At 41.8% G+C, this 26,454-nt stretch overlaps 1 protein-coding gene across 6 annotated transcripts in view; it reads right to left on the bottom strand.

Moving 5' to 3' along the window:
* The window catches only part of PARD3B (par-3 family cell polarity regulator beta), a 1,359,033-nt gene that overhangs the window by 596,536 nt on the left and 736,043 nt on the right, over positions 1–26,454 (bottom strand). For all 6 annotated transcript variants that reach the window (XM_073541872.1, XM_073541870.1, XM_073541869.1 and 3 more), the window contains one exon: positions 22,473–22,661. In XM_073541872.1, coding sequence (XP_073397973.1) covers positions 22,473–22,661 — 189 coding nt within the window. The remainder of the gene's footprint in view (positions 1–22,472; positions 22,662–26,454) is intronic.

Raw genomic sequence — 26,454 nt, 5'->3', positions numbered from 1 at the left:
TTACAAGATAGTGCTTTCTTCAAAGCACTATAAATATATGAAATCGGATTAGAATATGTTGCTTGAACCTAGAGGTTCAAGCACCAGAATTACTGATATCCAATGCCACTTTTTGTTTACCTTAAATAATTATTCTTAACTAATCGCGAAAAAGCCTCCAGCCGCCCTCCCTGTAACTAATCTTCTAGCGTACTGAAATCCACTGTAAGTAATTACCTCAGCTAAGGAAGACGTGAAATGTACACTGTTTAATGGAAATGTCATTTGTTCAATAAACAGAGACTTTCTTTGGCACGGTATGTGATAAAAGCCGTAAATGGGGGTGAGAAAAGCATAAAATGATGCATAGCCTGAGATCTATATTCTTTCTGTTGCAGGAACACATTGTGACCGTTTTGGTTTATTTTACTTGGGGGAAGGTTTATTGCCCAAACGCAGGCTCGATTTTCACAAGATATCACAGCTGCTTAAAATTCCAGCCACAAAGCAGCGAGATATTGTAAATATATCTTCAGACCAAGAGGGGCTCTGAACTGGATGATTTCATTCTTGTCTCAGCTGTGCAATGCTCAACCTCGGTGCAGTGAGAAGCAATTTGTATATTAACCTCACATCTTCAGTATTAATAAAGACGGCGACATCCGGCGAGCGCGATGACAGATCATGTATTGACTAGAGGCAAAGCTGTGACACACGCAGTAGGAATGAGGGACACGATCTGTGTGACAAGCCTGTAATGGCCACAGCCTACGATGTATGGCCCTGGAAGCAGAGGCCCGATCATTAGCGCATTGTTTTACTGAGAATACACACTTGGCAGAGGGAAACGTGGAGCCACTTTGGTAATATAGCCAGATAGATTCCCAGGCAATATACCCTGGCGGAGAGCAGCTATGTAAATGTTATTCCTTTGGTAGATGTAAAATGTCTGCCAGCAAGAACATTTCCTGCACAGCGTTCTAGACAAATCCAAAATCATATTGCTTTAGATTGATTGTAAATTATTCTGTACCCAGAACAGCCTGGAGAAGGAGACGGCTTTCACACAAGTCTTTATTCCATCTTTTTTTTTTCAGAAAGACAGTTTAAATAAACAAATCATAGGAAATTCAATGGATGTGAATGTCTCCATTTTCTTGGTTGGTATACTAGGAGGCACATTTTGGTTGGCTCTGATATCTCAGATGGCACCATTTGAAACTAAGCCTTGCTTTTTACGCCAAATATATGCCTCTTGCTTCTCTCTCACATCCCACAGCCCTGCAGCACTCTGACATATACACACCACATCTGTATATAACACTATTAGGAATATTACATTAGCAGCCATGCTATAGCTGCACTTTAGTGATCAGAGATGATGCAGGCCCTGTCAGACCTTTTTTTATTGCAGCACAGCAAGTATTTTTTTTTTATTTCCGTGCTGGAGTAGTATTACTACCATAAGGTCCGTGACCCTAATATTATACTTACCGGCCACCGGCTTCAGCTGTTCCCGGCACTGCCCTGGTCCCGTGCTGCCATCTTGTGACCGCAACTTCTGGAAGTCATAGGTAGTGATCAAAAGCTGTCATCTGTTCTGGCTCTCATAGATTTACACTGAGCTGTGACCTCCGGCTCATCCAGTGCACAATGGAAGGATCAAGCAGGTCACAAAGTACCGGAGAGCGACCAGAGTGGCGCCGAGAACAGATGAAGATGACTGGTAAGCATGAGACTAGGGGCAGGGATCTTAGATTAGCAGCACCAACCTAGCGGTAAAATGTAAAAAAAACCTGAGTGGTGCTTTAACAGACTGTGTTAAAATTGTATTCAATTCAAGCTTATGTTTTTGCATTATCAGCAATTCCAGGAATTGTGAAAGTCATCTAGACGACTTATTATTATCGATTACAAGGGCTCTTCCCGTCTAATCCATGTAACCGTGCAGAAACAGGGTAGTTCTTTGGGCTGTGGTGTTTCTGTAACTCCCATTTACGTCTATGGGAGTCACAGAAACAGCATAGCACAACTGCACTTAGTGGTTCCAGAGCCCCACCGATGACCGATGCTTGAACGCTGTTATTCCAGTCTCAGACATGAATAATTTCATTGCTTACATGCACCGGATAAAATCTTTTCCTGGTCATGAAATAAGCTTTTTCAAATCCAAGCATATAACCTTCATGAATTGATGTAAAAAAAACAATAAAAATATTATTGTAGTTTTACCTTTCTTTGTGAGTTAAAAAAAATCTATTTGCAATCTGCAGAAGCATAAGCCCCTACAAACATATTTATGCAATATTGATTTGTTTGTAAAGTGTCCTGATGAAGGGTATGTGCACACGCTGTGAATTCTGCTGCGTTTCCGCAGCGTTTTTGGCCCTGCGGAAACGCAGCAGATTTTGCTGCATTGTACAGTACCTTTATTTCCTATGGAAATAAAAAAACGCTGTACACATGCTGCGGATTTTTCTGCGGTTTACAATCCGCAGCATGTTAATTCTTTTGTGCAGAAACGCTGCAGTTTCACACCTCATCCATTATGAGGTGTAAAACTGCAGGGCAAAAACCGCAGATAAACCGCAGGACTTTAGTCCTGCAGATTTATCTGTGGTTTTCACTACAAATTCCGCAGAGCCAAAAAACTCCGTGTGCACATACCCGAAGAGGCCTTTGAGGTCCTATGGGGTACTTCACACTAAGCGACATCGCTAACGAGATCGCTGATGTGTCACCAATTTTGTGACGCATTAGCGATCTCGCCAGCGATGTCGCTGTGTGTAGCACGCTTCAGCGACCGCCCCCCCCCGCCGGGTATCGCTGATCATGCAGGAACGTCCTGGGCCATTTTTTGATCGTTGGTCTCCCGCTGGCCAGCACGCAATGCTGCGTGTGGCAGCGGGAGACAAACGATCAGCGAGCTCCCAGCACTGTAAGCAGACGCTGGGAGCTGGTAGTCAAGGTAAACAGCAGGTAACTAAGCACTGCACGTGCTTAGTTACCCGCTGTTTACCTTGGCTACCAGCTCCCAGCGCGAGCACGCTGGTATCCAGGGTACACAGTGGGTAACTAAGTGACGCGTGTGCTTAGGTACCCGCTATTTACACTGGTTACCAGCGCCCTCGCTGGTCCTGATCGCTGGTGAGTCTGTCTGTTAGAGAGCTCACCAGCGATCATGTAGCGAGGCACCAGCGATCCTGACCAGGTTGTATCGTTGTCGGGATCGCTGGTGCGTCGTTTAGTGTAATGGGACCCTAAAGCTTGGAGATATAATTGTTCCAATAAGCCAATAAAGGTGTGACTCGTATAATACTCTCACCTTTTTTATTAATACAAACCCATTTAACATCACGTACCCGATTCTGCTATATATGAAGGATTAAATAATGAAAACATTTCACCAGTAAAACTATAGTAAGAACCTTGGTGCTCTGAAAAATAAAAAGGCAACACAAATGTTGTAAGGTCACTATGAGCTGCCACCTGGGTTAAACCCTTTGTGTCTTGGCGGCACAGTCTAAGTCTGTGCTTTTAAGTTGGTTCTCCAGAATATATTTGAAATGATTACTGAAAACAGTAGGATTGTAAAAGTAAAAAGCGGATACGTGAAAATCAGCATAAACCTATTCCAACTGATGCGGCACATCAAGATTTTTACCAATCTTTTGAACATATTATTCATTGCTGAGTTCATAGGCACCTTTAGGCTTTGAAAGACGAACTCTGAAGCTCAGAAATGGAAGTTGAGTAGTTTATGCTGGGAATAATGCAGATCTAAAGCGTTTTTGAAATTGGTTTATAAAGCGCATGGGTGATAACTAGTTGCATGGTGACATTAACCAAAATTATCAGAAAGAGCCATTGGTGTGATGGCAAAGATCATACCAGCTCTTATTAACATTTTTACATAAGGTGTGTGATATACATACCGCAAATGTTATGGAAGTAGAAGTAATAGACATCAAAATAATTTTCTAGACTTAGAATTGATGGGTTGTCATTAGTATAAGCCAAACTCCCGTACCGATAGAGCCACGACCCGTTCTTTGCACAGTTTACCAAGGCACAGACTCTTACATACAAATGTGCCAGGCACTGCAGCTCATCCTTTTCATGTAGCTAAGCAGACCAGTGTAGCTGTGCCAGGTGCAATCATGCATTGTAATGTGACTTAAAGACAGACTATTAATTAAAAGACCACAAAAATCCCAGTAAGGCTGGTTTCACATTTGCGTTTTTTTTCGCGGTAATTTAGCGCTAAATAGCGCATGCGATTTTTTTTTCCTATACTTTGCATGGGATGCGCTTATGTGCGCATACACATGCGTTTGTACGCGTTTTACCGCGCATGCGTTTTTTTGCGGTATGCGCTCGGGCGCACAAAATGCAACTTGTTGCATTTTTTGTGCGTCCGATTTGCCTCAAAAAAACGCATGCGCGCGCAATGCGCTTTTTTACAGCAAGACACCCATTATAAGTCTATGGTGAGCATATGTGCGCATTGGCATGCTTATGTATGCGTTTTTTTGCACATGCGTTTTTTTTTTACCATTAGTTTAGACAATGGAATTTAGGGGTTTGGGTAAAGTTAGGGTTAGTTAAGGGGGTTTAGGGTTAGGGTTAGGGTCAGGGTTAGGGTTAAGTATGGTTTGGTTAAGGGTTAGGGTCAGGGTTAGGGTTAGGGTTAGGGTCAGGGTTAGGGTTAAGTATGGTTTGGTTAAGGGTTAGGGTCAGGGTTAGGGTTAGGGTCAGGGTTAGGGTCAGGGTTAGGGTTAAGTATGGTTTGGTTAAGGGTTAGGGTCAGGGTTAGGGTTAGGGTTAAGGTTAAGTATGGTTTGGTTAAGGGTTAGGGTCAGGGTTAGGGTTAAGTATGGTTTGGTTAAGGGTTAGGGTTAGGGTCAGGGTTAAGGTTAAGTATGGTTTGGTTAAGGGTTAGGGTCAGGGTTAGGGTTAAGTATGGTTTGGTTAAGGGTTAGGGTTAGGGTCAGGGTTAGGGTCAGGGTTAGGGTTAGGGTCAGGGTTAAGTATGGTTTGGTTAAGGGTTAGGGTTAGGGTCAGGGTTAGGGTTAGGGTCAGGGTTAGGGTCAGGGTTAGGGTCAGGGTTAGGGTTAAGTATGGTTTGGTTAAGGGTTAGGGTCAGGGTTAGGGTCAGGGTTAGGGTTAAGTATGGTTTGGTTAAGGGTTAGGGTTAGGGTTAAGGTTAGTTAGGGTTTGGGTTAGGGTTAAGTATGGTTTGGTTAAGGGTTAGGGTCAGGGTTAGGGTTAGGGTTAGGGTCAGGGTTAGGGTTAGGGTTAAGGTTAGTTAGGGTTTGGGTTAGGGTTAAGTATGGTTTGGTTAAGGGTTAGGGTCAGGGTTAGGGTTAAGTATGGTTTGGTTAAGGGTTAGGGTTAGGGTTAGGGTCAGGGTTAGGGTTAGGGTCAGGGTTAGGGTTAGTAAAGTCATGGTTTGGGTTAGTGTGAGGGGCCACCTAATGTTGGAAAAAAACGCAAACGCGGTAAAAATGCACTAAAAACGCATACAAACGCATAAAAACGCTGCGTTTTTTTCATGCATGCTCATAAAAATGCTTGAAAAAAACGCAGCAGTTGTATGCTTTTGTATGCGTTTTTCAATGCGTTTTTTTGCGGGAAAAACGCGCTGCAAAAAAAAAGCAAGTGTGAAACAGGCCTAAGATGTGCTATACTACAGTCATCTGAAACTGAAATGCCCAATCTCGACACTATTCTACAGTATATAGTATACATATGAATAAGTATTTACACACATATGTATATGAATAGTTATATATAACGTACAATACATATGCATATTTATGTACATACACATTATATGCAAGAATATACCAAAATCACACACATATAGTAATGTGCAAAAGCAGGTATGGAAAATATGAACCAAAAGTAAGAATGCTTTAAAAGGTATGTGTTTGTAGCTTATTTTTTATCAATTAACAAAATGCTAAGTGAATAGAAAATGTAACTAAAATTAAGGTAATATTTGTTGTATTCACCCTTTACCTTAAAAAAGGCATTAAAAACATTAATTCTTCTAGATACACTTGCTGGGAGGTTGTTACAAATATCTTGAAGAACTAACCACAGATCTGTGGATGAAGCCTTGTGCAAATCTTTCTGTATCTCCAGGTAGTCCCTCACAGACTGGGTGACGATGAAATCAGGGCTCTGTGGGTCTGTATCGTTACTTCCAGGATTCCTTGTTCTTATTTACACTGAAGATAGATCTTGATGACATTTGCTATTTATTTGTGGTAGTCGTCTTGCTGCAGATTAAGGCTGTGTACCCACGATGCGATTTTTAAGCGGTTTTGCCGCAAAAACGCTTAAAAATCGTGTACAGAACGCCCCCCAAAGCATTCCTATGGCATTCCGCACATGCTGTGCTAATGCTGCGCTTTTTTACGTGGCGGAATCGCATCGCGGAAAAAATCGCAGCATGGTCATTCTTTTGTGCGGAATCGCAAAGAATTGTGGCTATGCCCACCATGTGGGAAGTTAAGCGTCTCATGTGCGGTTGGTACCCACGGTGTGGAGGAGAGGAGACTGTCCTCCAGGCCCTGGGTACCATACCCCTGTAAAAAAAAGAATAAAAAATACAAAATCGGGGTATATTTACCTTCTGACGTCCCGCGCTGCATTCCCGGCCTAAGCGTTCCCAGTAATGCCTTGCGGCAAGGTCCTGTGATGACGTGGTCTCGCGAGATCGCTATAGTAATGCGAGACCAACGTCATCACAGGTCTCGCAAGGCATTACTGGGAACGCTGAGGCCCGGGATGGCAGCGCGGGACATCGGAAGGTAAATATACCCCGATTTTTTATTTTTTTATCATTTTTAACATTTTATCTTTTACTATTGATGCCGCATAGGCGGCCTCAATAGTAAAAAGCTGGTCACACTTGTCAAACACTATGTTTGACGAGTGTGACCAACCTGTCAATCACTTTCCAAGCGATGTTTCAAATTGCTTGGAAAGTGCTTGAGAAAATCGCGGCAAAATCGCAAACAGAATCGCGGTGAAATCACGTGGAAAAAAACACGCGATTTCTGGGAAGGAGTCCGGTTTTCAGTGTGCGTTTTAACACGCAACGTGGGCACATAGCCTAAATATGGAGCCAATCTGACACCTCCCTGATGAAACTGCATGATAGATGAGTATATGCCTAAATTTCTCAGCACTGAGAGCAACATTAATCTTAAGCAAATCCCCAACTCCATGTGCCGAAATGCAGCTGTCATGAAACAGGGTTGTTTGACCTTTGGCCACTCACAGCTATCACATGGGCAGGGGGCTTTTCTTAGTTATCCCACCACTGCCACGCCATATCACGAACTGCCGGGATTTATGTATATCCCACATTTGGTTCCACTTTGGAACTTGCAGCTCTCCGGCACCCCCCTTACCCTCAGTTCAGTCAGGCACCTAGGATAATTAATCACCAGAAGGGCTACTTGTGCACTGGCTATTAGGCATGCTGCAGCAAGGGAATTATAAAGGCTCTGGCCGCAGCCAGACAATCAGCTTATAAAACCCCTTCCGTCACTGCCAGCTAGCCCACCTAGCCCAGAGCACACTTCGCTGCCACCAGCTTCAGATTTCTATATTAATATTTAAAATTAATAAAGGGGTATGAAGCCAACCCAAATTACTAGTGTAATTAACTTCAGGCACGTGTAAATTCGTCATAAAACATAGAGAACGACTAGTAATAATTTTATATTTTATTCCAAAAAGGCAGGCAATGTTTACAGAAGGTAGAAAAGATTTTACAAAATGAGACAATTAAATTATGTACACAACAATTACAAATAAAAAAAGAGGATTAACAGAAGAAAAGAGGCACTCACATGTTACTTAGATCATTTCAGGCAAAACCATGCTGGTGGGAGGAGCCAAACATCACAATGCAATGAGGGGTCTGGATGCAGCAGTTTCCCAGGCTAGAATGAGGGCTGTCCTGTGTGAAAGTGACTTATACCCCTGGGCTTGTGACATCACTAAAGGTGCTGACTTGCTGCGGTCCTGCCCCTGCTTTGAGCTACAGATCTGTTTCTGAAAACTTATAATAATCATAACTGGGCTTGAGAACCTAGCAGAATATCGGCAGAACCATCATTAATCTTATTTTGAAATTAGCTTTCAACTGAGTCCAAACTCGGACGGTCTATTAACCTCGGCTCAGGAGAAATCCATTTCTCCGGTTCTATTGGTGCTGGAACTGGGAAAAACACAGGGTATGAAGCTTAGTCGACACATGTCCCAGATATGTGATTTTCATATTTCTGTCACTGATGGGGCCCGGATTATGGCCTCTTTACTATCTCATTATATATATATATATATATATATATCTGAAGAGCCCGGCGCTGCCCGGGCATAGTAACTAACTGTGGTTAGTTATAACAAATTATAATTATCCTCCATCCCATAGTCCCGTGCCCATATACCCATCATACATATCCACCATCCCATAGGCCCGTGTGTTGTGAGTTCATTTTCCCCTTCACCGTCGATGTCTGATGAACTCCCTCTTCTGGTGAAGGAAGGTAGTGAGGCTAATTACCAAACACCTGATCTGGTCGGTGATGACTGGGTAACAGGAAATTCTGACTGGATATAAGGCAGCCGACGCCCTTCTGCTTCGCTGGTGATTTCTCTGCTGGATTCTTGGAGACAAGTCTGATTCATGCTTCCCAAAGATAAATTTTTCCTCTGCTATTGAACTTATTAGTTTTGTTTTGTTTACCTTGTTTTTTGGAGTTCAGCCATCCCCGGTCGGGGGTGTGCTGAGTTCCATTTTTGTCTCTGATCAGTTTGTCTCTTTGCTCTGTCTTCAGAATTTACCTGAGTGCTGATATAGTCTTTTTGAAGTCCTAGCGACTTCAGGGCCTGTTTTTCCTATCAGACGGTTGAGACATTTTTTGGTAGGGTTTTTTACGGATTGCAGACAGCAGCTTTTCTATCCTGTCCTTTTTAGTTAGCTTGGGCCCCATCGTTTGCTCAACCTATCTTTCTATCTGTGTTAGTGTTTTCATCTTGCTTCACCGTCATTATTTGTTGGGGGCTGCCTATTGCTTTGGGGTCTGCTCTGGGGCAGTTTAGATTTCCCCTTTCTTTAGGCCTATTTAGTTCTCTGGCTGTGTTCGAGGGATCTAGGGCATCGTAGGAACCCCCCACGGCTACTGTTAGTTGTTGTGGATAGGATCAGGGGTCTGCAATCCAATAGCTACCAATCTCTCCGGTTTTCTGGACTTAGCTTGTATTTTTGTTTTTTCCTCCTTCGGTGACTCATTCATAACACCCGTGCCCATATACCCATCATACATATCCTCCATCCCATAGTCCCGTGCCCATATACCCATCATACATATCCTCCATCCCATAGTCCAGTGCCCATATACCCATCACACATCCTCCATCCCATAGTCCCATGCCCAAATACCCATCACACATCCTCCATCCCATAGTCCCATGCCCATATACCCATCATACATATCCACGATCCCATAGGCCTGTGCCCATATACCCATCACACATCCTCCATCCCATAGTCAACCATTATGACATCATAATGAGCGGCGGGGCTTGCAACCTATGATGACATCAGTGTCGCCATGGCAACCATTATGACATCATAATGAGGGGCGGGGCTTAATACACACTTTTTCCCCATTATGTAGATAGGGACAAAATTGTTTGGTGAATTGAAACACGTGGGGTTAAAATTTCGCCTCACAACATAGCCTAGGACACTCTCGGGGTCCAGTCGTGTGACTGTGCCAAATTTTGTGGCTGTAGCTGCGACGGTGCAGATGCCAATCCCGGACATACATACATACATACATATATATATATATTTATTTATACATATATATAAAAAAAAGAAAAGAAGCCAGCGCTGCTTAAGGTTAGAAGGCATAACATAAAGTGCATATGCACATAATATCTAATTGTATTCAAAATGAGATATTTGGCAAAAAAATTGATCAATTCAATTGAGCCACCCCGCCGCGCCAAGGCTATCTCATGTGGGGGGTCCTACTCTACATTTTTAATAAACACTGTGCCATTATGGCCTCCTAGATACATTAAAAGCAAGACCACTTTAAGTGCAATCCGTACCTGAGCATTTCTGGATCGCTCCCATGAAGCCAGAAAAAGCAAGTGCAGATGAAGGCCAACCAGGTCTGAATACAGACATATCAGGTTTAGCCTCCACACATTGCCCGACCAGCAAACATAGATGAAGGGCAATGCAGGTTCAGACACAGGTGCACAATTAAATAAAGCTTGGGGCAGGGCGGGGCTGCTGTGTGTGTGCACAGCAGCCTAGATCCATCACAGTGAACACAGAAAAATTAGCTGAACCTGCATTGCCCTTCATCTATGTTTGCTGGTCAGGCAATGTGTGGAGGCTAAACCTGATATGTCTGCATTCAGACCTGGTTGGCCTTCATCTGCACTTGCTTTTTCTGGCTTCATGGGAGCGATCCAGAAATGGTCAGGTACAGATTGCACTTAAAGTGGTCTTGCTTTTAATGTATCTAGGAGGCCGTAATGGCACAGTGTTTATTAAAAACATAGAGTAGGACCCCCCACATGAGATTGCCTTGGCGCGGCGGGGTGGCTCAATTGAATTGATCAATTTTTTTGCCAAATATCTCATTTTGAATACAGTTAGATATTATGTGCATGTGCACTTTATGTTATGCGTTCTAACCTTAAGCAGAGCTGGCTTCTTTTCTTTTTTTGCATGTTGGTTTGTGGCTGACCACCACTTTTGCCGTGCGTGCTGGGTTATGTTCACCATTTTTTCTGTGTTCACTGTGATGGATCTAGGCTGCTGTGCACACACACAGCAGCCCCGCCCTGCCCCAAGCTTTATTTAATTGTGCACCTGTGTCTGAACCTGCATTGCCCTTCATCTATGTTTGCTGGTCAGGCAATGTGTGGAGGCTAAACCTGATATGTCTGCATTCAGACCTGGTTGGCCTTCACATCTGCACTTGCTTTTTCTGGCTTCATGGGAGCGATCCAGAAATGCTCAGGTACGGATTGCACTTAAAGTGGTCTTGCTTTTAATGTATCTAGGAGGCCGTAATGGCACAGTGTTTATTAAAAACGTAGAGTAGGACCCCCCACATGAGATTGCCTTGGCGCGGTGGGGTGGCTCAATTGAATTGATCAATTTTTTTGCCAAATATCTCATTTTGAATACAGTTAGATATTATGTGCATATGCACTTTATGTTATGCGTTCTAACCTTAAGCAGCGCTGGCTTCTTTTCTTTTTATATATATATATATATATATATATATATATATCCCATATTCTTTTTTGGACAAAGGACTGCTCTGGCTACTTAACATTCCTTCGGGAGTGGGGGAGCAGGAAGAATTGAGAAGAGCTGTAGTCTCAGGTTACAGACTGCGAGTGAGCATAAATTTGCAGGCAAAGGAAAGGAAGGGGGGGCAGACCCTCACAGCTGGCATAGCAGAGTTCAGTATGCGAATAAAAGACTCTGGAATGTTCCGCAAAATGTGATAATAGGAAAAACCATATATAATACTTTACATTATCGTTGCAGAAGCCCTCTACCATGCTTCACTGTTGTCTGCAAAAATTCATTATTGTACTCTCTTTAGCCTTTTGGCAAAGAGAATGCCTTATGTTACCACCAAATATTTTACATTTATACTCATCAATCCAATACTCATCAGTAGTGATGAGCGAGTATACTCGTTGTTTGGGTTTTCTCGAGCATGCTCGGGTGTCCTCCGAGTATTTTGGCGTGCTCAGAGATTTAGTTTTTGTCGTCTAATCTGCATGATTTGCGACTTGTAGACAGGCTGAATACATGTGGGAATGACTGTTTGTTAGGGAATCCCCACATGTATTCAAGCTGTCTAGCAGTCGCAAATCATGCAGATGAGACGACGAAAACTAAATCTCCGAGCACGCCAGAATACTCGGAGGACACCCGAGCATGCTCGGAAAAACCCGAGCAACGAGTATACTCGTTCATCACTACTCATCAGTCCAGAGAACCCGCTACCATTTTTCTTCCACCCCAGTTTCCTTGGCCAACCACTGCATCTACAGTCCTCAGCTTTGCTAATTTATTGGTCTACACAAAGCTGAGAAATACAGGCAGATACTTATCCATCATGCAAAACCATTGTTGAAGCATCTGATTGACGCCAAATACATTCTGCAGCAGGAGAACAACCCCAAACAACAAATTAATGTAATTAAGAACTATATTTAGTTCAGAAGAACAAGGCTTCCTGGAAATGAGGTTACGGCCACCCCCTTAGTGCCTTGAGCTCAACATCATGATCGATCAGCTTTCATGCTGTTTTGAAGGTAAAGGGCAGTCACACATTGATTTCATTTAGATTTCTCTTTTTTTCATTCAATTTGCATTTTGTTAATTGATAAAAGATTTACTATTCAATTTTCTATTTTTTAACACATTCTTACTTTGAAGCATTTGTCACTCACCTGCTCTCCATTTACTGGCTGTAAAAGTGATGTTGCAACTAAAGTGCACATCACCGCTGCAGCCAATCACTGAGCTCTGCAGCTTGTGTTATCCACATTGGCAGAGCATCAGTGATCCAACATCACTGATGCAACAAAAATACAGAGACTGGAGCAGCGCTGTACAGGTGGGGTGTGTGTAACACTGAATTTTATTATTTAGCACAGTGCTGGTTTTTAGAAGCTAAAAAGCTACAAGCAAAAAATGCATCTAAGAACAGCATATACAAGACGATATAGCAGAGACATGACGAGATGTGGTTATTTAGGGCTCATGCATGTTGCAGAGTCATATAAGTAGAGGCCATATGTTCCCATAGTTTTTCTCTCAGATTTATACAGAAATCTGTTTCCATCTATGTGAAGATGCAGGCATACGGCGTTTCATTAAGGGTCATTACACTCAAATAATGGCTCTATGTGCTGTATGCACAAGCCTTTGTCTGAATATTCAATATTCTTCTTCAGTTTAACAAACATTTTCAGATTTTACTCCTTACAACACACATCACATAAATGATTGGTGGTCTCTATTAATCAGATTGCATTTTTTGTCCCTTGAAGTTTGGCTTTTTACTGATATTTATAGTAACTGTGATTTAAGATGAAGAGAGATGGGATTCAGCTGCTTTATGTTACAGAAAATCATATTGACCATACAGTAGTCAAGCAGTTAGACATGTCTTCAAACTTTGTTAGCGACATGCTGTCAAGAAAGACAAAGTGTAATGGTTGCGTATCACTGAAGTATCAGTCCAGCCTAACGTCCAACTGGGAAGCACTTAACATATTAAAAAGCTGATGTTTTAATGCGATTTACAAATTACCTTACAATTTTCTGAGCTTTTCAAATAGAGACATGGCATTAACCACTTCAATGCTGCACACAAGGGAGGCCATCTTACAAAATCAAAAGTTAACATTAGTATTTTCAAATATGGTTCCTCACAGTCTAAAACTAAGAAGCCTGTATTTCACAAGTGCTTGAAGATGAAGGTTTAATCCTCCAGCACTTTTGGAAAATATGTATTCAGAGGAGCTTCAGGTCCTCAATGGGTTTTCATGTGAAAATATAAAAATCTTTAATGAAGGGCTGCTCCTCAGTTTTGTCACATGGTTTTTATAATCCATCCCCTATTTCTCATATTTTATGGGGTCATTTATTATCAAGGACTAAGAATTTTTACAGGGTTTTTTTCAAGTGAGAGATAAGGTAAAAGTCAGTAGGTCTTATTCCAAGTTTGCAAAAATGTATCTTAAATTTGTTGATTCTTTGTTACTGTAGGCTTTATACCATTCCCCTACTGGACAGATTCTGCGACTTTATGCAAGTCTTAATTGATAAATTTGTCTAAAACAGCTGGAGGACCTGACAAAGCCCACTTTGTCTGTTAAATATAAAACCCTTTAGGCTACGTAATCACAATGAGCTTTTCATGCGATTTTGACGCTATGCGGTTTAAGTGTGTTACCACAGATGAAACACATCAAAAATGCATGTAATCCACACCAAAGTCAGTCAATAAAGTTTTCTCAAAGCAATAAACAGGAAGTAGCAAAACAAATCAGCTTTATTTAAAGCATGACTCACCAAAAACAGACACAATCTGAAGTGTCAAAAACAAGCTAAAAATGCATGTTAAAAAAGCACACAAAAACACAATAAAAACTCAAGTAACCAAATTTAAATAATAAGGTGCAGAGATTCGGCAACATCAAAAACCCACCAAAAGCTCATGGTGGGAGCTCATGGTGGGAACGCAGCCTAACACGGTGAGTATGACACCTACAACAGCAATAGTGTGGCATCCTGACCATTCTATATAGTCTGGAAGGCGTAAAGTAACTCAGATGTATAAGTAGAATCACTTCATTATTTGCTGCCAAGGAAATTAATATGATGATTTTATGGTTTCCCACCAAAGACAATCCATTATAGAATTAAACTCTGCCATTTTGCTTTGACTGGCAACTTGGTTGAGGAGATTCTGATGGGTCGCTCTACCAGGGCTGTGGGGTACTCGGTACCGGGCCGGTATCGGTGGGACGTGTCACAGCGGCGGTGACCCGGACCGTGGCCCTGGGCGCCCAAGTAATAGGAAGATGTGAATGGTGGAATGTAGTTAAATGAATAGTTCGTGACGCCACCTGTGGTGTTCGGCAAGGGAGGTGTTAAGACGACGCTGCAGATGGATCCACTGGGACAGATGGTGTGGTGCAGCAATGATGTTATAGCCCTCCACAGGCAGGGCTGTTGTCCCAGGGCAGTGTAGATGTGGAGACACTTAGAAGGTGCAGTGTTTGGCGCAGGGCATGTAGCAGTGCCAGGCGGACGGACGCAGGAAGGAATGGAGGACACCAGGGCATGTAGTTCCAAAGATTTACTCACAGTCTGTAGTGTCCGCTTCTGTGCCATGTCCTCCGGGTCAGGGACTCAGTCAACCTCCAGGCAAGATGGAATGCTCCCTTCCACACTCCGCCAACTTATGTGCCTTTCCTGAACGTCTCCTCTATAGCACCTTTAAGTGTGAAGATCTCCTAGTACTGTGTTACACTGGAGTTCCTCCTGACACATGTTCCGAAGAACTCTACTTGCATAGCAGACAGCTGTAGCCTGCTTCGGGACTCAGGAGTCCCGGCTCTCTATCCATGTTGCTGTTGTACCCTCAAGTCTTAGATGGGAGTAGTGCATTTACAGCCCACTACTCCACCGGTGTCTGCTGCAGAACCATTAGTGTCCTTACAACCTCGGGGACCGGGCCCCGTCCTTGCGCTTAGAACTTCTAGGCGGGGTTCTTCCTCTAACCCACGTCCTCTGTGTTCCCTTTTACACCTACTGTCACGGTCACGTGTGTCTGAACGCAGCGAGTACCGCAAGGCGAACCCATGACACGTGTGACCCTGGATACACCGCCTCCAGTAGGGCGAATTTAAATAATAAAACGTGCAGCTGGATACACCGCCTCCAACTGACGAATTTAGGTAATACACGTTATATATACAGTAGTCTGGAAACCCTGCCTCCAGTAAGGCGAATTTAAATAATAAAGGGGAAACCTGGGTAACAATAACATTGGCGGGCCCTGCGATAGGGAACAGGGACATGGGGACCTCCAGTACTCCCCTGATCCAGTGTCCCTGCACTCCTAACATTCCCTATGCCGGTTCCGCACCGGGCGACGCACGCGTACCTCAAACCCTGACTCACCCTGCACCTAAACCCTCACTAGGGAATTGGTCAGTGCGGAAACTAATCCCACCACTGCACTAAACACACACAAGGGAAAATGACAATACAGGGGGAACACCACTTAGCTTTGCTCTGTTGCATACGCTCCTAGCAACAGAGCCCACCACCTGCGTGCATCTTCTCCTCCAACCGGATCCATCACCATAACCTGATCCATCACCCTAGTGCAGCCTTGGAGCAGAGTCCACAACCAGTTGCAGCTGCCCAGTAAACAGTCCCAAAGATTAGTCCAGCTTCTGCCAAAAAGTCCAGCATGCTCGAGTCCAACTTTTCTGCCAAGAAGTCAAGCATGCTTGAGTCCAGCTTTCAGCAACCAAGTCCAGCATGCTGAGTGCAACTCTCACCATAGTCGCCACTCCACCAAGCCATGCAAGCACTTCCTGCTGACACCATAAACTGCGACTCCACCATGCCATGCCAGCACTTCCTGCAGACACCAACGTTGAACTCCACCAATCCATGCCAGCACTCCTTGCAGACTCAATAGCTGACTCAACCCCTCTGGCTGGGCTGCCCAGTACTCTCATTCAGCTCCTTCATCACCCAGGCTTGCTTCCCAAAGGAGAAGGATTGAGAATACAAGCTGTGAAATATATCTAGCCCTATTGGTGATAATAATTATGAGAAGCAAGATGCTGACTCAGTCTTATCTAGGAAGAGGTCCATCAAGGCTGGATGTTCAATTGTATGCTCAAACATTTTTAGGAGTGCATGCAGGAACATGAGAGCCATACACACCACTGAATCGCCTTATGAGATACTCTAATGAAAGTCACACATATTGAATTTGCCTGTGATTTTATTTCTTCCTTTGATTTTGCAGCCTTTAATTGGTGGATGATTTTGGTTTTACAACATTGACACATTTTTTCAATGAATTACATAATTTTTAATCAGTAACGACTTTCAACCTTTCGTTCATTGAAACGCAATGTGTGGTTTATATATATATATCTGTTTCATATAAATAAAGGACAGTACGTTATAATAGTACAGAGATCCGATCCGTTCCCCTCTGCCCTTATGACGTATATTTACATTACATGGTTACAAAGGGGTTAACTAAACTTTCTTGCCACTGTCCTTAATTTAAACTATACTTCTCTATTTCTCTTACAGTAAGGAACATAGGCTAAGTATAATGCATTGACAAGAAATCGCATTTGATTGATGCTGTGGCTGTCTGTTTAACATAGACTGTAAATTTGCTGTTGTGTAGTTTAATGGCAGAGATTAGCTGACTCAGCAGGTTGATGGCAGATGAAAAACATTAACATAAACAGAATGCAAATGTTAAAAAACAAAATATCCGAATCTGCTGAGATATATAGAAATTTGATGTAAAAGGACAAATATCCATGATGAGAAATACAACAGGAGCACAAGGCAGTGATTACTGCGGACTGGCTATGACAACTCTCACAATTATGTAACTTATAAGGTGAATTTATACTGCATGATTATCGATAACAGTTTTTCTAGGAAGGCTCATTTCATGATAATCATGCTAAACAGGCTGCTGGTCACCAAAAAGAAGAGCAAAATATGGCGGGTTTTTATTTTTGGCAGCTGTCATATGCTAAAAGATGCCTTTTATTGTAAAAATAGTTTATGCATCACCACATTTTGAGAGCTATAATTTTTTCATATTTTGACCCACAGATTCATGTGAGGTCTTATTTCTTGCAGGACGAGTTGACGTTTTTATTGGTACCATTTTCGGGCATGTGACATTTTTTGATCGCTTTTCGCTTTTTATTCAGATTTTTGGGACGCAGAATGAACAAAAACCAGCGTATCAAGAATTTCTTTTGGGGGATGCATTTACACCGTTCCGCGTGCGGTAAAATTGATAAAGCGGTTTTATTCTTCGGGTCAGTACGGTTACAGCGATACCTCATTTATGTCATTTTTTATGTTTTGGCGGTTTTATGCAATGAAAACTATTTTATATAAAAATAATTATTTTTGCATCGCTTTATTCTGCGAGCTATAACTTTTTTACTTTTTTGCTGATGATGATGTGTGGCATCTCGTTTTTTGCGGGACAAGATGACGTTTTCAGCGGTGCCATGGATATTTATATGCGTCTTTTTGATCGCGCGTTATTGCACTTTTTGTTCCGCGTTATGATAATAAATCATTATTTTTTGCTTTGTTTTTTATTTTTATTTTTAAGGGGTTTGCTAAAGGGGTTAACTAATGATACAGTTTTATAGGGTGGGTCATTATGGACGCGGCTATACCAAATGTTTACTTTTATTGTTTTTTTGTTTTTTTATTTTCAAAAAATGAATTTATTAGGGAATATTTTTTAATTTATTTAGAGATTTTTTAAAATTATTTTTACACTTTTTTTTTTAACTTTATTATAATGTCCCAGGGGGGACATCACTGTCCTGTGACAGATCGCTGATCTGTCACATCACAGATCGCTGTGACAGATCAGCGATCTGTCACAGGCACTGCTGCAGGCTTCCTCATGCCTGCGCTCTGTGGGCAGTGAGGAAGCCAGCTCCCTGCAGGCCTGTCGCCATATTGGATCCAGGGACCTGCAGGGAAGGCGACCCCCGCAGCGGCGCTGCACATCGCGCTGCTGTGGGGGGTCGCACGGAAGCACGGATGTCTTCACACAGCAGCAGATTTGGTGCAGTGTATGTGCGAGCACTGTGTCTCTAATGACACAAATACTGATGGGAACAGCCTGTCCAATCAGCAGCTGTAACAGTGTGAAGTGTTGGGGGGTGTATGTATGTATTGTGCTGCTTTCACAAATACAGGATCACTGCTGTGTTCTTTCCAATGCTGGAATAATGATAAAGATGAGTGCTGGTGCAGTTTACTGCCAGCCAATGAGTGGGCAGTGGGTGGTGCTGGTCACTGGAGCTTGCTGGGAGTTTGGTGGAGCTTCGCACATACACTGCACGAAATCTGCTGCTGTGTTTAGACATCAGTGACACAGAGCTGTCTCGTTCACACAGCAGAGGCTTTGTCACACAACAGATTACATCAGTGACTGCCATCCCCTGTGCAGATTAGAAGCTGCAGACCCCCATCACTGGCCATCACACAGCCTTTTCTCACTGCTGCCAGCAGCCTGGGACAGTGAGGGAAGGAATTACTGATAATGAGTTATGTATTGTAATCATGGAGTGGCCCAGAATACAGGACGATTTTCCCTCCTCACTAGTTTCACTTTGCATAGATCACTGTTCAGCGTGTGTCTGGGGGAGGAGAAGCTCTCTGCTCTCTGCAATGAGGCTGCTGGAGGGGAAGAATTTGTTACTGTGTGATGAGGGCTGCTTCATGTGGACGGGGAGGGCCTGTAGCTATGGAGGGTGGGGTTGTTGCTATAGAGGGCATGTTTAGAGTCGAGTAGGAGGTTACGACTAGTTCTCATTTCAATGCCATAACACCCCCCCCCTTGGACGTTCTGTTCAGAATATCTAGAAAACCGTGCAAACTAGTGACAGAAAGTAAATTACTTATTGTCATAATTCCAGATATGTACTGAGATTATGTGAAAAGCCCGGACAACCCCTTTAAGCTAAAACTGTTGGGTGGAATCTGTGACTATATCTAAGAAAAGCTCTTAAAAGGTATTGTTTCTCCTATTAGAGACCACCAGCTGCTGTAGGGAATCTTATAAGCTGGGCAATGTTTGCATTATATTAAGGGCTGCATTATACTATAGAGGTTGCCTATCGGGGTGCATTATATTAAGGGCTGCATTATACTATTGATCAGTGTTTCCCAAATTTCAGTCCTCACAGCCCCCACGGGTCATGTTTTCAGGATTTCCATAGTATTGCACAGGTGAGAGAATTCCTGATGCCTTGATGATACATCCACCATCTGTGCAATACTATGGAAATCCTGAAAACATGACCCGTGGGGGTCGCGAGGACTGGAGTTTGGGAAATACTGCTATAGAGGCTGGCTATGGGAATGTATTATATTAAGGGCTGCATTATGCTATAGAGTCTGCCTATGGGGGTGCATTATATTAAAGACTGCATTATAATATAGAGTCTGCCCATGGAGGTGCATTATATTAAAGACTGCATTATAATATAGAGTCTGCCCATGGGGGTGCATTATATTAAGGGATGCATTATACTAACGAGGCTGCTTATGGGAATGCATTATATTAGGGGATGCATTATACTATAGAGGCTACCTATGGGGGTGCAATATATTAAGGGCTGCATTATAATATAGAGTCTGCCTATGGGGGTGTATTATATTAGAGGCTGCATTATACTATAGAGTCTGACTATGGAGATGCATTATTAGAAGGGATGCATTATACCATACAGGCTGCCTGTGGGAAGTGCATTATACTATAGAGTCTGCCTATGGGGGGTACATTATACTATATAAAGTCTGCCTATGGTTAGTGCAAGATACTGTAGGGAAGCCTATGGTGAGTGCATGATACTATTTGGAAGCCTATGGGGAGTACATTATACTATATTGAGGACTATATTGAGAACTATCTGGTGTATTATGCTATATGGAGGCTATCTAGGGGGCCATCATACAGTGTGGAGATTAGTGATGGAACAATCAAACAGTTTGGGGATTACTAAGGGTTCAGTATATATACAGTGAGGGGGCATTATACTGTGTATGAGAAAGCATCATACTGTGTATAGGGGAGCTGTACAAGGGGAGACTCGGGACATTAGTAAATGTAAAGTGGGCACTTATTGTTATAGGGGAACTCAGGTTACTGTGACTGTCAAAGGGCACACGGGTCATTATTACTTTCTAGCGGACAATGTGAGCACTGTTTTCTAGGGCACTTGCACCCGGCATTACTATATTCTAGAAATTTTTATTACCATCTAGAGGGCACAGAGGACCACACAGTAGGTGCAGCAATAGGGAAACATATGGCAGCAGCATCTCAGCATTGAGGTATCAGCAGGATGAGGAGTTTGGGCAGGTTGGGAACAGTCCCATTGGGGACAGTGTTTAAAATATGAGACGTGAAATGTGTCTTTTTTTTGTAATCTCTACAGCCGAGTCCTGGCTGGAGAAGTTGTCATGTCGGTCTGGGCCAGATGGAAAAGACGGGAAAAGTGAATGATTCCATCAGAAAGAGCGTTAGCTGTAAGTCACTATCAATAACTGTGCTGTGATCTCTTATATGTTGTGTAGGACTGGTATCTTCCACTGACCATATGGTGGTAATATTAATATTGGTCTTTATATAGAGATTATTTTCAGCAACAGTGCGGTCATCTGCTGAGGTTCTCCTCCACTATTATGGTGCGTCACCCAGTTGTAATCAAGGTTACTTGGTTAGGGGGCCCACTGAGAAGTTTCGCCCCCTGAACCAAAACCCTAGCTACGCCTCTGCTAGGAGGTGATAGCTCTCGGCTGTGCAAGTCATGTTTACACAACTTGATGAACCGCCGAGAAGGATAACTTTTTATGCTGCATAAAAGGATTATTCCACCTGATGGATGATTGTTTTTCTTGTTCATCAGGTGGCTGGCAGCCTGTTTAAAGGGCTTGGAGCAATTTCTAGATTGCAAATCAGAGTGTGGAAAGGAAAGAAAACATCTATTTTTTCCATGAGGGAAGATCATGCAAACTGCTTTATATCAAAGTATACTGCCAGCGCAAAGAAAAAAAGACCCCTGGTTGGTGGTGAAAGGAGAAACTAGTACAGGAAGGAAGCTGTACCTGGGAAGAACAAAACCATATGGGAACTCTAGGTATTTCACTGTTTTGTTTTATTGTTTGTTTATTAGTTGTTGTATGTATTCAAAGGCTTGTTGTGACTTTTGTGACAAAATCTACATTGTACTCTAAGACTCATCACTGTGCTGTAATTTCAATTTGCAATATGTTTAAATAAAGATTTAAAAAACATGGGAAAAATCTGAACCGAAAATGAAGTTGCAAACTATACATCACAGGGTCTGAAAATTAATGAAAGAAGTGAAATTACAACTTGAAATATAGTGCAACTTTTTTCAACTCAAAGATAACCCTAAAATAACAATAATGATATTTTTATGTCAAACATCTCCATAGTTTACAAAGAACAAAGTTTGTGATAAGATCCCAGCTTTACATTTGTAACTTAGACAATTACTATTGTTTCCCTAATATCTGGTCAGAATAAGAAAGTATACATTGCTAGAAAAAAACAATAGACGTACAGTATGGAATCATTTAACTGAGCCATGGTTCTAAAGATCAGTGATTGAATACTAAATGTAAAGAGTTTGTTCAGAAAGTAAATAATATATTAAAAATGCTGACAATGGATTAAAACAGATGCAATACTCACCTCGATGTTCATCTCCCATTTCTGATCATTCCTTTGCTATCTGCTGCACAGTCGATGTCCCATAACAGGCTCATGTGACTGATGCAGCCAATCACAAGCTGTATCAGTAGTCCGCTACAGCCAGCGACAGGTTGCAGTGACATCATTTCCCAGTGAGAGGACGTCATTGCTGCAGCAGGAAGTAGAGACTGGAGGAGGACTTAACAGCACCAGAATGACCGACAGTCGATCAGTGAGGAATTGCTTCCAGGATCAACAGAACGGACAAACAAAGCACAAACAAATCCAGCAGTGTAACAAAAGCCAAATTACATACATAGCAAGGCCCTTGGAATTTTTTGTAATGCTCATCTTAATATTCCATACCTTAAATGCAGCTCCTCCATGTATGACAGATTTAATGAAGATCCCCAAATCAGTGCTGGTGTCTCTGGACTTGTTCCCTTTTAGGCTAACTCCTAATCCAGCTGATCCCGAGTCATTCAGGGGAATCTCAAAGGTCATCTGGGCTACTTTCTCTGTAGCAACAGCATGGTTCTCCGATTCACCTTTGTGCTGAAAAACAAAAATAATAAAATCATTATATTATGTATCAAGTTCACATTTATCATAAACATTCATATTCAACAAAATATGACATTTTAAGTTTGATTGGGATTTATGCCTTAACCTTTTTCCACCTTCTCTTCATATTAGGTATAAAGGGAATGGTAACTGCTCTGAGGCCATGTTTAGCTAAAAGTAGAAATTAAGAGACAGACTTAACTTTTGAAATTGATTGAATTCTCTTTTTTTGTGTGCAGGTGCCAAAACGGCACATTGTGGGTCATGAATTTGGTGTACTATCAAAATGCTTTTTTTTCCTTAACCAATTTTACCAACTCTTAACCCCTTAACAACCAGCCTTTTTTTGTGTTTGCATTTTCATTTTATGCTCCCCTTCTTCCCAGAGCCATAACTTTTTTATTTTTTGGTCAAAATGGTCATGTGAGGGCTTGTTTATTGCAGAATGAGTTATACTTTTGAACGACACCATCGGTTTTAACATATTTTGTACTGAAAAACGGAAAAATTTCTAAGTGCAGTAAAATTGCTTTTTTTCCTTTTACCATGTTTACTAAATGCTAAAACTGACCTGCTATTATGACTCTCCAGGTCATTACGAGTTCATAGACACCAAACATGTCTAAGTTCTTTTTTAGTTAAGTGGTGAAAAAAATTCCAAAGATTTAAAAAAAAGTGACATTTTTCGATATCCGTAGCGTCTCCATTTTTCGTGATCTTGCGTTGGATTAGGTCTTTTTTTTTTGCGCGCTGAGCTGATGTTTTTAATTACAACATTTTGGGGCAGATACGATCTTTTGATCACCCATTATTGCATTTTAATTCAATGTTGCAGCGACCAAAAAAAAGTAATTCTGGCGTTTTGACTTTTTCTTGTTACGCCGTTTAAAGATCAGGTTAATTCTTTTTTATATTGATGGGGCAATCCTGAACGCGGCGATTCCAAATATGCGTATGTTTATTTTTTTATTGTTTTATTCTGAATGGGGCGAAAGGGGGGTGATTTGAACTATTATATATTTTTTATTTTTTTAATATTTTTAAAAACATTTTTTACTTTTTGCATGCTTCAATAGCAGTTGTCCGATTGGCTCTGCTACATACAGGTGATGATCAGATCACCTGTATGTAGCAGAAATGCTCATTTGCTATAAGCACCGACCATCAGGCAGCGCTCATAGCAATTTGGCTATGACAACCATAGAGGTCTGCTGAAAACTTCTGGTTGTCATGCTAATCGGTGACCCTGTCACGTGATCGCAGGACACCAATGGGCAGGATTTAAGAGATAAACAGCAGCATTTAACAGGTTAACAGCTGAGGGTGGATTGTGATTCCACTCGCGGCTGTTGCAGGCACATGTCAGCTGTACTGAACAGCTGACATGTGCTCAAAAAGCTGCAGGTTCAGCACCGGAGCCTGACATCAGCGTACTATTACGCCTGATGGCGGAAACAGATTAAGCATTGAAAAATCATAAATCATTTTAAAAGTTGCAAACAGGGGCTATAATTTCATTGATGCACCAAACAAAACAGAGGTAAAAGGGCCCACTTCGACCTACAAATTAGTAAACAGGTCCTGTCATAGACACAAACAAAGGCCCATATATTGTTCCATGTCTGTATCCACCACTGGTTTCAAAATGTGCAAAATTGAAAGTTCCTCTAGAAATCTTGATCAAGAGAGAACAATGAAGTGAGATGCACTAAAAAAAAAGTTGGCATTTGATGAAAGTCACTGTCACAACTCTATTGTCGGATATCCCGGAGGCTGAGGCTCCTTCCCTTTCCCTGGCGCTAGGTGCACCCTAGCTATCCCTGCTCCCTGGATTACTTCTAATGATGACGATGCTACTTACCTTGCTGAGCTCCTGAATCTGCCCTTAATCTGTTCCCTCCCCCACCCAAGGAAGTGGGAAGTAGTAGTGTATGTAATTACACAAACCAGACTTAAAAGGGAATATGTACAGGGATATATACTCCAGGTCCGGAGCCAGGCAGCAAGAAACTAACATTGACATCCCTGATAGCCAGGGGCCAGAATTTATAGGAGAGGGGAGTGGCTAATACTGAACAGCCGAGACTGCTGGAAAACTCTCAATTGAACAGTTTAACCCCTACATTGCTAGCAGAAATCTGCACCGTTTAATATGAAGTTGAGGTGCTTCTAATCAATGCAGAAGGGTGGGAAATCAGATGCTGCTGTCTGCTGGCTCCTCTCTGTCGCAGTAAACCTGTGACAGTTGCATTTCATGAATCTGTCCAAAACATCTGGATAGACAAAGTTGTTGAGGAATATAAAAAAAAGGCAACTTAAAAAGTTGTACAAAATATATGGAGAATAAGGTGCACAAATTAAAGAAAGTAATTAAGCGCAAATTACTTCAGAAAGCTAGAAACTGAATTGGGGTCTAAGACTTTGCTCAGCCCACCTTGCTGTTACTTCGAGATGAACCCTGCAGTTTTCACTATTTAACATCCAGACCCATCCTTTGAGATGCAACATTTGGGTATAAAGAAGAAACATTAAATTGTATTTGTATCTCGAACATGTATCGTTTGGTACATTCATTCTTACAGATTCTACTGCAGTGCTTCATTTTGAACACATTTCTTTCCATTAAAAATGTTTTAGCATCTACTAAGACAAAATCTTGTAATGCTGCTGTGCTAAATGAATGATGACAAAATAAAGAGCTTTCTTGATCATATATCATAAACAACCACATTATCAGCTTGAAAGTCGTAAAAATGGCAGGCTAATTAAAATTCTGTTGCATCCATAAGTATTCTTGTAACACTCAAAGAATTTAAATTTGCTGGGTCATTTACATTTATTAAGTTATCCTGTTTATTAAAGTAAAAGCAATTTACTTCAAATTTAATTAGCTAAACTCGTTTGGAAATATTAAGCCTCATGGAATGATTTATACAAACAGTTAACTATATGTTACATATAGAATAAATATGGATCCTATATATTCTATCCTATGTGATTTACGATGTGAACACGTAGAACAATTTTGAGTTGAAAAGCAGTGAGTATATGGGTATGACTAGAGAAAATAGATGACCTAAGTGATTCTGAACATAATATGATTGTTAGTGTAAGACAAACAGCAGTAAGAATGTGACAGATCACCCCGTCCCGCACTATCTGTGCACAGTAATGTGATGATTCATTGAGGAAGACTACAAATTCACAAATCTAAACATTTATTGATAGAATATGTACAATTTGCACATTAGGGAGCAGCTATATGTAGAGTGAGAGCCATATTACAGAGCCTGTTGGCTTCTATAAGGCCTCTGCTTTAAGCCTACATTTTAGAACAAAGCCACACTGCTGCATTCTATAAGAATGCAACAGAAAATAAATTGCTGTCTCCATCATTGGACACTGTATTTCGAGGATTTTCTCTCCAAGAAGACACAATGAGGGGTTTTCATAAAATGGAAACTAGCATGTTTAGGCGAGCTGCAATGCGGGAATGAAGTGCATTGGGATTCTAAATCGGTTTATATTATTAGCAACGTGTTTCTGTGCTGGAACGTCACCTTTCTCAAAGTATAAAAACCAAAACTCAAAGGAATTTGGCACATAAATACAAAGCTTTAAAAACTTTGTACACATCTCTGTGAATCTTTTCCTTTATCCTTAAATGCCCAATTATCTTACAATCGCAACCCATATAATGAGTTTTCCAGAGGTTTATTTACACCTACCGTTTGCTTCTTAGGCTGTGTGCCCACGTTGCGTTTTTTTAAGCGGTTCCGTATCG

The sequence above is a fragment of the Dendrobates tinctorius genome, unplaced genomic scaffold (genome assembly GCF_039654945.1).
Source record: "Dendrobates tinctorius isolate UK_male_01 unplaced genomic scaffold, ASM3965494v1 ptg000125l, whole genome shotgun sequence".
Classification (NCBI taxonomy): Eukaryota; Metazoa; Chordata; class Amphibia; order Anura; family Dendrobatidae; genus Dendrobates; species Dendrobates tinctorius.
This window is presented reverse-complemented; position numbering and strand designations above follow the sequence as displayed.